The following is a 12,849-nucleotide window of genomic DNA, read 5'->3' as shown; positions in this document are numbered from 1 at the left end:
AAAAAAAACATTTTAAATTCAAATTTTAAATATTGTCAAAATACAGAACAAACTAATACACAAGTCATTAGGTAATTTTCATTATTTACTAGGAGGAAATACTTTGTGGGATAGCATCTTTTTTAGGTGGGGCTGTTTCCCACCTGCCATGGACCGGCCTCACCTGACCCTCTTGAAGTCCTCCTCCGAAACCTCATCTATTATCTAACAGCAGCAGTGAAGGTTGTGAAAGGTTGAAAATACTTTCATCCTGTCACTGAAGGGAGATGTAGGTTTTTATAATCCAGCCCATGTAGAGAACTTAGTTGTTTACAGATACAATAATTCTTGTAACATGTTTGTGTTCATGCACCTAATGCAAAATAAAATGTATATATTTGGTGCTATCGTGCACACATTTTAGATAATAAACACACCATCATTGTAAGGTTGTTCTGTTAGGCCAACAAAACAGTCCATGATTCTGTCAATCCTTTGGACCACCGATCTATAACTATTATTCAGTTACTAGAATAAAAAGAAGCAAAGTAGCCTAACTTTAAAGTCATAATTTTAAAATCAGGGTTTAGAAAAGGAAACATTGAAGAAACCTCCGTTTAAAATCAGGCGTTGCCCCAGTGAGTGCTGAAATGATTTTTGAAAAACAGATTCATTATTTAACGTTCTTTTCCTCACAGAGGTTTCAGGTGACACGTTTAAACATCTGGTTTCAACCACACGTGAGACAATTGTTTTGAACTGAACCTCTGTGCAGGAGAAATGAAGGGCGGTGTCAGGGAGCTGTACGGAGACGAACCGTTTTATTCTGTACCACCCAGACTCATTTCTGTGTTGGAACAAGCTCGTGGATGTCTTGCTCCTTCTCCAGCCTCTTCTCCATGGCAATGAGCAGCTGGACACCGTCCACCACCAGCTGAGTCAGCTCCACCTCACTTAGGCCAAAGGTTGCAGCATTGCTGACTCGGTGTTGTCTAGAGATTTCTGGAAAGTTTCAAACAAAACACTTTATTTATTTTGAGTAGAACTGAAGTAAAACGTAGATCTCAGGACCGTTTTCTGTTAACCCTTACAGAAAATCTTGCAAAGCCCGTTGTAAAACCGATGAGCATCGTCGAATGGCGATTGTGCATCTCGACCACTACGAGGGATAGTTTAAGATCTGAAGCATTGATTTGTCAAACGGTTATCAATAATTAGGATCTTATGATCTGTGGGATGTAAAAAGACGAGAGGCTTCATGCAGGCTCGGCTACAGCTCATAATACAACTGTGTCTCCAAAACAACGTGCTGGTGTGTAACAATGCTACATTAGCTAACATTAAACTTGTACACGTTTGTTACCCGTGCACTGTTCCGCTAATCTAACGGCTAATAGCAGAACTAATTTTTCATTTAGTGGATTGTTGCTACTCTTCCTTTCACATCTTGTTCTGGTTCAGCGCGCTTTCTTGTGCAAATTTTAAACGTTTTTCAGCTACTTTCAGCTGTTTTTTCAGCTGTTTCTGCTCCTTTCAGATTCTTTCTGCCAACTGCAACATTTTTGTGCTTCTTCTAACTTCTTTTTGCTCATTTCAGCTTGTTGTGCTCCTTTAAGCTTATTTTTGCTAGTTTTAGATTTTTCTGCTACTTCAGCTACTATTTAGCTGTTTTATGCTCATTTTAGCTAATTCAGAGCTAATTATATATTTCAGCTCTTTCTGCTTCCTTGTGGTAGTTTAAGCTTTCTGACTTCAGCTACATTTCAGTTTGTTTTTGTTTTTTATTTCAGCCTTTTTTTAACCTCATTTCATAATTTTCTGCTCATTTCTGCTTATTTAAACTGAATTCAGCCATTTTGTGTTCTTTCTGCTTTCTTCTGTCAACTTGTGCTTGTTCTTCCATTTCAGCATGTTTTAGCTAATTTCAGCTGTTTTTCTTCAAGTTCTTCAGCAATAAGCACTCGCACTGCATATTTGCAGGAAATGCAATTTCTCCAGTTATTGTTTGTTTGTTTGTTTTGCTCACAATCTTTATGAGTTGGGAGTGGGTATTCTAGGCGTTTCCAAACAACCCTGTGGTTGCTAAACTTATGAACGCCAGTTCTTTGTCTCGCATAATGAAAACATGCCGGTAGGTTTTGGGCACGGTGCAGGGAAGGGTTTCTGTTTAACATGAGGCATGTTGAGGGTTTCTTTTGATGACCAGATGAGCATCTTTGCAGAAATGTCTGTTTTGACATATCAATATGCTCCAGTGCCTTAAACAACGTATTCTCCAACACACCACGTGCCTAAAAAGAGCTACATAAAGACTAGAAGTTACAGAGTGGGTAAGTCCTACTGAGTCAAAGTGAAGAACATGCTGACTATTCTAAGTTTGAGTTGAAGAACATCCCACCTGTTTTGTCCATGCACATCCTCAGTCTCCTCAGGACATCCTGGAGGCGTTTGTGATAGGGAAGGTGTTGCAGTTGGAGGTAGATGCTGATCCTCAGACCTGTTCCCACGTCAGCCGGAGAGCTTGCCACCCATCCCAGTTGCTGTTTCCAGATGAACTGGTGCCTGAGCTCTCTGTAGTACTCCTGAAGCTGGACTTGCACAGGTAAAGCAAGCGGTGAGTCGCAAACTTGAATTTCTCGCAGAGCAACGATCAAAACTTGTTTTGCAAATGAATATTTGCCAGTGACCTCTTTGAATATTCCAGAATACTTAAGATCAGCGTTTCTGCATTTTTACCACGAGGAACCGTTTAAACTGAGAATTCTCTCTCTCACCCACCCAGTGACAATTCAGAGTCACCATCAGTCTAACATGCATGTTTTTGGTCTGTGGGAGGAAACTGGAGCACCTGGAGAAAACTCTACAGGTTAATTCCATTGAGCCCAGGGACTCATTTACAAGAAAGACCTGATTTGTAACAAAGAGTGATGACAACAGTGGACAACGACGACAACAATAGATGGTCATAAAGGATGCGTACAAATTGAGAATAACAAGTGAAAATAAAATGGTATTAAAAAAATCTTACAAAAAACAGTTAGGTTGTAAAGCGGTGTAGAAAACTAAAAACAGGAACGTATCAGATGTTTGAAACCACTTAGAGAGGTCAAAGGTCGAGAGCTTCAGATCTTTTTACAAGATATTCCAGGAAACAGGAGCGGAGTAGAAGGTCCTTTGGTCTAGTTCAGTCCTCACTGAGGGAACACTGCAGGTAATGATGTCCTGAGAGCGCACGCTGTAGCTGCACTCACACAGAGACATGTAGGAGGAGATGTATGAAGGCAGCAGACCAAGAAGTGATTTAAAGATGAAAATGTACCAGTGAGAGAGTCTGTGTGAAGTTAATGGTGACCAGTTAACCAGTGAATACTGGGTGCAGTGGTGGGTACGGTAGTTACAGCCAGTTATGAATCTTAGTGCACCATGATAGACAGCATCCAACATCTGCAGCATCCAACATCTGCAGCATCCAACATCTGCAGGGTTCTTGTAGGGAACAGGGGTAACCTGCTTTATGTAAATATAACTTCTTCCATTTACTTTTCATTTTATGTTTTTTTATGATTGTCTACTGTTGTCATCTGTGTTCTTTGTTTAAAACAGGTCTCTCTTGTAAACGAGTCCTCGAGGCTCAATGAGACTTACCTGTGTATCAATAAAGGTTCAATTGAATTGAATTGAATATCAGACCCTTTACTGACCTTCTGCAGGTTGATGCAAATAGATTTAAAAGCTTCAGCCACGTTGGCATCATGACACACCGACACTAGCTTCAAGTGGTCTTCCATGTTGACCCAGACCATGAAGCTTCCATCTTTACTCACCCTGCAAGAAAACAGAGCATTAAATATTTGCCAGAACCCCTAAAAAAAACCTGATTGATATGTTTGACTGTAATTTTCCTTTACCAGACTACATGCCAGTTTATCAATCAATTCAACTTTATTGTCCATAACATTCAATGAAATGGAGATTTGTCTTTGACATCTGGCTCATAAAAACAACACAAGATAAAAATGTGATTTAAAAAAAAAACTTTAAAAAGCTTTGCTAAATCAATTAAAAACATTCAGTTAAAACCATTCTAAAATGCACGATACATTAAAATATGGACACATCCCAGCAGACAGTGGTTTGTCATGTGAGGCTGCGTTTAAAAAGGACCTTGTGAAGTTCATTCACCGCAGAGGGAACAAATTACTTTTTTTTACCAATTTTTCTTTGCTAAAGGAACCAGCAGTCCTACCAGATGGACCAATCTGAATAATGGTTGCAGTGGATCAGTTGGGTCATTGTAAACCTGGATTGCCTTTTTTTCCAGAACCCGACTGTACAGGTCTGTAAGTGTCATTTGTTGATGACCAATGACTTTACTTTACCTTGTTTGACCCCCGGGACAACTTGTTCCTGTCTCTTGCTAGGACCATGAGACAATATTCAATGAAGCAACACTTTCAACCAGTGACCTGTGCATCAACTGCAAAGTAATTTTGCTTGCATTAAAGCTCCTTAGCTCATACAGAAGATGGAGACGCTGTCTGGATTTTTTGTAAATACAGTCAGTGTTGGGTTCAAAGGTCAACTTGTGGTCAGTTATTGTTCCAAGGTATTTAAAATCAGTCACCTGCTCTACTTCCTGCCCTTTTATAATAGAAGGCCTAAACGTAGGTCTGGTGCTGGCTGCCCCCCATCTACCTCCCAAACAAAGTTCCTTGGTTTTACTGACATTAAGGTCCAGAAAACTGTCATCAAACCAGTCAGAGAGCTGGTCTATGAGCTGGGAGTAGGAGGGACTACTGGAGTCTTTCAGACCAGCAACTAGGGCAATGTCATCAGCATACTTAATTAATGTGAAATCTTTACTGTTGTTGTGCAGAGGGATAATGGGGCTGGATATATATATTGTAAGTTATCAGTTATGAGTTAAGCTCATAAGATATGCATTTATTATGCAAATAACCTGGTTGTGTGGGCACCACCTCTCTTTTAGAGGAAAAATCAGTTTCTAACCCCAAATTAAATGTAAACTGAAACGGGAGTTCTTTCTCGTGTTTAAAGGCCATGAAATCAGTTAATACACACAGATATGCCAAAATAATCACAAATTCAGTTGATTTTATGTATTTTATTATAAAAATAATAATCTGTGACACATGTGATGAAAATTATGCATAACAAACAAATGAATAACAATAGCTTTTTATCAAAGGTCTACTTGATTATTCAAATCAGTGAAACTTAAAAAGGCAGATTTTGGACTGGTTCTGTTTGTGAAGTAGTTAAAATTGTGTCTAAGGTGAGAGGTAGTTTGTCTAAGATTATTGTGATGTATGATCACCAGAAAGGCATTGAAGATCTCTTTCCTACCAGAATGAGATGGTCAGGAATGGTCCAACAGCTGCTTAAAAATGGTACCAGCCCAGATGTTCTGGTGACGGAGAGACTGATTTTTCCTCAAAGTTCACCTGTCATCTTAGAGGGACGAGGGTCCATATGGGAGCCAGCGGGGATTTTTCCACTCCTCTGCGGTGTGATGGTTCTGGTAACAAATCTCAGGTTAATGCCACGTTCTGTGTCTTTCTCTCGTCCTGCGACGTCTGCAGAAAGGATGCTTCTCTCCTCTCTGAGTCCAGTGCAGAAACTGGCTTTCTTCTCTCCGGTTCTCTTGTGCAGAAGCGTGTTTCTCTCTGGAGTTCTCTCTCCAAAACTCCCGTGAAGTCTTCTGAGACGAATCCTCCGTGAAGTGTGTAGAGAAAGATGATGTGAAGAAGTGAAACTTAACTGTCTGTGTGTTTCAGTGGGATTAACCTGTCTAAATAAAGGTTGAATGAATTTGGAGAACTACTCTGCAGAGTACTAAGCTCCAGCTAGATGTTCCTCCTAAGCTGGGACATTATAATACCAGATAGTAAATAATGGACAGCCGGTAAACTAGTTTCCAAACAAGTCTTTGTTTTTATTCTCTCCAGGGACGTCCAAATCCTGTTCCTCAAAGTCTTCCAAGACCTCTTTATTCCTTGTGACATCATCTTGTCCCTCCAACCATCTAACATTAAACTGGTCCTACGGTAAACAACAACAACAAACTGGTCCTCTCTCCAACAATACTCACTTCCTCTGGATCACCTCACCTCCTGTGGAAACCTGAACCTTGTCTCTCCCACCTCTCCAACTCCATCTACAAACACAACCCCAGTAAAAACAAGACTATCATCAAATAAGATTCATCATTCATTCAACCTGAAGATCCACCAAAACTCACCTTGTCCATCTTTTCCATTACGGCCCTGGACTTGACCCACACTTGTAAATAAAGCACTTCCTTTCTTATGTCTGACTCTGTCTCTTGGTTAATCTACTATCTTTGGGTTAACTTAGTCTAAAATCATGTTAGAATGTCCCAGCCAACCTGACCGGAGGACCAGATCCAGCACTCTATTCAGACACAGAACAAACGCATTGATCTTCATGAACAGACTTTACAGCAAATACTTTCACATCAACAAACTGCTCAAACTGCCCTCCAGGAACTCAGCAGCATAATTTTCTTCATAGAACAGAAATTTTCATCATTCCTATCCACGCCCAAGACCCGTTCACCTCCTCGTCAACCCAAACCCATTCCTAATGACAAACATCATGACGCTCTGAGAACCTGATATACAGTACATCCATGCAAATGTTTTGAAGGTAATGCCAGTCACCGTGGCAGATTTATTCTACAGTCTAATCTTGCATTTAATCATGCACCACTAACTTACTCCTCCGACTCATCCCGCATTATCTATATTGTTAGCTCGTTTAAGGGTGAGGCTCTCCGTTGTAAGTGAGTCGCTTCTACTTTTCTCAAAGATTTCTTACGTGTCTGATCATCCTTTGATCAATCATTTAATTGGCTTTTATGTATGTGAATGTCTCCTGTAAAGTGCCCTGAGACAACTTTGTTGTGATTTGGCGCTATATAAATAAACTGAATTGAATTGAATTGAATTGAATTGGATTGAATCCCCTTCAGCAGAAGGACGCAGCTCAGAAACTGGTTACACAATGGCAAGGTAACAATTCCATTTTAGATTTTGCTATCCACTTGCACATTGTCAGGGTGGAGTCTGGATGGGGAGAAAAAGCCCTGAAAGGAGTCTTCGTCAACAGATTAAATTACCAAATTAGGGACCAACTAGCCAGCAGGGAACTGGACGATTTGGTCAACTAGCGATCAGAATCAACAATGCATTATGTGAACAGTTCATGGAGATTCCCATAAGTACCCCGCTACTGGAAGTACTTCTCCTCCACCTTTAACTGTTGCCTCCGAACCCGAGTCTGTGCAGATAAGACGAACATAACTTTCACCCGAAGGGCGCCAATGCCACATCAGCTCCAATGAGTGTCGCTACTGTGGTAAAAGAGGTCATGCTATCACTTCATGTCAACTTTGATTAAAAGGGAAAGCGCACCAGTAACCCAGGAGATACTGGCGGGTACTTCTATTTCTCCTGAAAAAAAATTTAAGTTTACTGGCAATCCTCTGTGTTTACACTTTAAATTTCCCCATCCATGCTAGTTGACTCAGGATCAGAGGAAAAGCTCATCAGTAGACCTCTAGTCAAAAGACTATGATACAAACAACAGAGCTACCTCCTGCTGTCTCTGTGGCCGCTGTCACAGGGCAAACCATCTCCTCCTTTTAATGTCATGAGTGAGATCACTCAAGACATTAAAATTTCATTTTGTCGTTTCTGGCAATCATCATGAAGAAGGTGAGCTTTTTGTTTTTGACTCCTTTAACACCTAACTCATTTTGGTTTCCCCAGGTTAAAGAAACACATTCCTCTCATTAATTAGACTGAGAATTGGGTCGAAAGGTGGGGCAAGAACTGTTTAGGAAGATGCTTACACTGCCATTTCACCAGGATCTTTCTTTAACCAGACCCGTGAAAAGATTGATCATTCTAAAGTTCCTCCAGTCTACCATGCACCCAGTCTTTAGCAAACAGCAAGCAATATCCTTGCCACATCATAGACCCTATGACTGTCCCATAGATCTCCTTTTGGGTGCCCTGCTGCCATCATGCAGATTATACAATCTGTCAGGACCCAAGAAAGAGGAATGAGGAATTACATTGCTGAATCACTAAAATCTGGCATCATTTGGTCTTCCAGTTCTCCAGTTGGGGCAGGGTTTTTTCTTTGTGTCCAAGAAGGATAAGATATATAATGTAATAAAAACCTTCATTTTTATTCTCTCCAGTGACTTCCAAGTCCTGTTCCTCAAAGTTTTTCAAGACCTCTTTGTTCCTTCCGACTTGGTCGGCGTGACATCATCTTGTCCCTCCAACCATCTAACCTTAAAATGGACCTACAGCAAACAACAACAAACTGATCCTCTCTCCAACAATACTCACTTCCTCTGGATCAGCTCACCTCCTGTGGAAACCTAGGACCTCATCTCTCCCACCTCTCCAACTCTATCTACAAACACAATCACAGTAAGAACAAGACTATCATCAAATAAGATACATCATTCATTCAACCTGAAGAACCACCAAAACTCACCTTGTCCATCTTTTCCATTACAACCCTGGACTTCAGCCACACTTGTAAATAAAGCACTTCCTTTTTGTAGGCCTGACTGTCTCTTCCTCAGCCTACTATCTTTGGGTCAACATTGTTTAAGATCATGTTAAGTACAAGTTATAATTGATTGTTATAGCTAGTTTTCTTTATACCAATGTATTACAACAGATATTAACAATTCGTCACAACCATAAAAATTGTGAAAATAGCACATTTATCTGTTCAAATATTTCATTGTCTCATCAACCTTTTGTAATGTCTAATTGGGTGTATTTTGATGGAATATGTTTGTTGATCTTTCATAAAAGGGCATAAACAAAAGGTTGTTTGAAACAAATCTGTTGCAGGCTTGAGAACGAAATTTACTCCATAAATGGGCATTTTGATGTTGTATGTGCTCAAGTAAAATGAATTAGTGACAACTGGCATATTGACTTCATAAAGGAGAGTCCCATGTCAAAATGTAGTTTTACTCTTTATGACCAAGTAAAAAGCAGAGCGGAAAGAGCAGGTGCTTGCATGCAGGTGGAGGTAGAAACAATGCTAGAAAATCAGGTTTGGCCTTGATTTTTCTTTATCAATGCAGAAAACAGACCAACCAGACGGCCCTAGCATCCGGCCAGTCCCGGGCTACACCAATGCGGAGCTGCAAGGAAGATGGTGGCTTCAGATTCTGCTTCAGCTGCTGCTCCTGGCTCAGCTCCTTCAGTAATAGGAGATCTCCTGGCAGCTCTTCTTCCAGCCTCTGCAGTGCTGAGACATACAGGAACCATGGTCAACTGGTTTATTTGTGGGTTAGTTGGGGACGGCACCTATTATTCTACACCTCGGAAGAGTGTCTTCATTTCTATCTCCGTTAATGCGGCCCGAACCACAGCGTCTACCCCCACAAAAGTTATATCAAAACGACTGGCTCGGCCCCGTGATGTGTGTTATTACTTTTATTGGCATATCGAGTTACCATGGAGACGTAATTTGCGAACAAAGACGCAATATTTCACCAACTCCAGGAACTAGTTGGTGACTGCCCACTTATTATTCTACGCCTAAAAAGCGTATCTTTTTCAACTTTAATGTGGCCCGAACCGTAACGTAGACCCCCACAAAAGTTATATCAAAATGACCGGCCCGGCTCAGGGAAGTGTGCAATTACTTTTATTGGCATTCGCAGTTACCATGGCGACATATTTTGCTAACAAAGATGCCAAATTTCCCATAGGAAATGAATATGAGAAAACTCTTCACAGAAACTGAGTAACATATGGAGCCATTTTGGTTCAACATGCATGGAAGCCATCTATTATTACCTATTATTATTATTAATTAGTAATAATAATAAATATTATCTATTTTAATATAATTATTAATATTAATACTAATTGGTGTGAATATTATTAATATTTACTATTATAACTATTTTTATTATTATTATTAATGTAACAATATATTGATAATTATTAATATTAATCATTAGTATTGATATTAATAATTGTTAATATTAATATTTATTATTAATAATAATTTAATAATAAATTGGCAGTCCCCGTCAAAGTATCTCCAGGAACTTTCTAGTTTATTATTGTTCCTGCTGTTCACCAAGGGTGGCTTTTACATGAGGACTCCTGAAAGACCCTCAAGGTTTTGCTTCCCAGTGGAGACTGTGGTGGTGTTTATTCTGTGAGACTGGTCCAGTCTACTGACTGGAATGGTGCAGACATGTACCTGTCTTGGCCAACAAGAGGAGCTGCCGGCGCTCTCCTCGGCTGCAGTGTGTTGGGAAGCAGAAATCCTCAACACCTCGAACCACGCTGACCTCACAACGTACAGCATAAGACCTGTCCAAGTCATCACCCCCCTAACGCACATGAACAAACAGTAAAATCAAATCTTAAGTTGTTGTGACGACCTGTGTAAAATATTTTGTTAATGAAAGAGACTTTAGTAATTGAGACAAATATCTGAACGAAAGTTTTTATATATTTGCGCATGCTTGTGTGTGTTGTCATGCAAGAACAAGAAATTTCAGCATAATGACGGTGATTGCTCATGGCTATGTTAAAATGGGAAAAATATTTAATTTGTTCAATATTACATAGACATTTTCAGAATTTTGCATTTTAACAAATTGTCAACGTTGATAGCACCTAAAAGATCTTGAAACATCAAAGCAGCCCTATCTGAGTGTTTCTGGACCCATACCTTCAAGTTGTTATAGTTGAAGTCACTTTTTGGGGTCTGGCTGGTGATCTTGTGGTCATGATGTGCTTCAATGACTCGGTCAAAAAAGTCACAAAACAGGACGTAGGACTGTGAATCCCCGGCAACACAGCCAACACTTATCGGGTCTGAGAAATCACCTTTACACAAAGAGAGAGAGATTTTATATATATATACTGTAAATGCATATTATATACAGTATCATAACGTACCAAAAAGCACTCCGTAAAGCTAGAACTTTATATTATTCATCTTTAAATTATGAGAATAAAAATAACCAAGTTATTTTCAGTACCATAGCTAGTCTTATGAAAAATCCTGTCTCTGTTGATTCATGTGACTTCATGAGATTCTTTATTAATAAAATTATTTCAATTAGGGAAAAAATTCAAACCTTTCTACTATTGCCTCTGGTTCTGTGTCAGATGAGACAATTTAAAAATGTCACTAGAACCTGATTTATGTTTGGACTGTTTTTGTCCTGTTGAGCTCTGAATTGTTAAAAATAATAGCTTCATCCAAACCATCCACATGTCTGCTAGATCCCAACCAGACTATTTAAAGACGTATTTCCCTTAATTCATATCCACATTTGGAATTTGCTTAATTTGTCTCTACTGAATGGTTACGTACCACAGCGCTTTAGGGGTGCTGTAAGTAATTCTTGTACTAAACAGGTTTGCAGCATCCAGACTAGCTGTCTCCTACAGTATATATTACCTGCAGTGACTATTGATCACAGGGTCATGTAAATTAACCTGTCCGCTGGCGAAGCGACAGACTGCAATGAAGTGACTATTTTACTGATACGGCCTTTGGTCACACGGGACAGCTGACGAGTTTTGGTTAACACTTTAAATTGTAAAATCCTAGAATTAGACAGAAGGAAAAACTTTTAGCTGTTTCAGCACATTTCAGCCAACATTCAGCACTCAGCGTTCACACTGCATGTTTGCAGGAAAGTAACTTAGTTTCTCTTAAGCTCTTGGTGCTTAGCATTATAACTGAAACCCAGAAAAAATATTCCGTATATGAAGCCACAGCAATTTTAATAAAGTAGCAGTGATTTTTATAATGAACTATGGATTGTTTCCTGATTCCGACCCTCTTCTTATTTCGACAGTCACCGTTATTGTGGTATCACCTGGTTCCTCGATGCCGGGCCGAATAACGTCGTCAAAGATGACTCCACTGTTGGTGCAGCGGTTGAACTGACGGCTGTACATGGCTGGAGTAAGGATCCGTCCCATCCAGGTGCAGTTCCTGCGCAGATCAGGATACTCCTCTTCAGGAGATCCTCTCCTTAAATGGAACCGGGACATGGGGTCAGGTGGTGCCAAACTCTGAACACACTGGAAGGGAAGAGAACTAAGTGACCGTTTCCACTGCTGAAGGAAGGATTAGAATAAAAAAGTGACCTGAATATAGGTCAGAATATTTCTGAAATATTTAATTTGAATTGTTTTCTATCATGAACAAAGTCTTTTTAAATTTCTATATTAATTTTATTTGCATATGGATGGATGAATGGATGGATGGATGGATGGATGGATGGATGGATGGATGGATGGATGGATAGATGAGCAGGTGGGTGAATGATGATGGATGGATGATGAGTGGATGGATGGATGGATGGATGGATGAATGAGCAGGTGGGTGAATGATGGATGGATGAGTGGGTGGGTGGATGAATGGATGAGTGGGTGGATGGATGAGTGGGTCGATGAGTGGGTGAATGATGGATAAATGTGTGTGTGTGGATGGTTGGATGATGGATGGATGAGTGGCTGGATGGATGGATGATAAAACAATATGATTCAAGAAGCTGATTGTAATATATATATATATATATATGTATATATTTACTTTTAATAATTAGAAAAATAATTTCAAACAAAGTTCAAGTTCTGTCAGAATAGATTTTTTTTTAAAGTAGAAGCTTCAAATAAAAAAATGGAACTAAAATTATATTTTACAGCAGGAACTGGAGTTTCAGGAGAAACTGAATCTGTTAAAATGTCCAACTTGTTGAAATGTTGTTTACTGAACTGTTGTTTACTGAACTGTTGTTTACTG

General features: G+C 39.6%; 1 protein-coding gene across 1 annotated transcript in view; it reads right to left on the bottom strand.

Annotated features, from left to right (window-relative positions):
- Positions 1–820: 820 nt before the first annotated feature.
- Positions 821–12,849, bottom strand: part of zgc:172076 — a 12,937-nt gene continuing 908 nt past the window's right edge. The window contains exons 3-9 of the mRNA XM_037690046.1: positions 11,918–12,116; positions 10,756–10,913; positions 10,279–10,411; positions 9,156–9,309; positions 3,681–3,804; positions 2,378–2,567; positions 821–981 (exon numbers count right to left, since the gene is read on the bottom strand). Coding sequence (XP_037545974.1) covers positions 821–981; positions 2,378–2,567; positions 3,681–3,804; positions 9,156–9,309; positions 10,279–10,411; positions 10,756–10,913; positions 11,918–12,116 — 1,119 coding nt within the window. The remainder of the gene's footprint in view (positions 982–2,377; positions 2,568–3,680; positions 3,805–9,155; positions 9,310–10,278; positions 10,412–10,755; positions 10,914–11,917; positions 12,117–12,849) is intronic.

Source organism: Nematolebias whitei, chromosome 16 (genome assembly GCF_014905685.2).
Source record: "Nematolebias whitei isolate Nwh7 chromosome 16, NemWhi1, whole genome shotgun sequence".
Classification (NCBI taxonomy): domain Eukaryota; kingdom Metazoa; phylum Chordata; class Actinopteri; order Cyprinodontiformes; family Rivulidae; genus Nematolebias; species Nematolebias whitei.
Note: the sequence above shows the minus strand (reverse complement) of the source record. Positions and strands in the feature narration are given on the sequence as shown.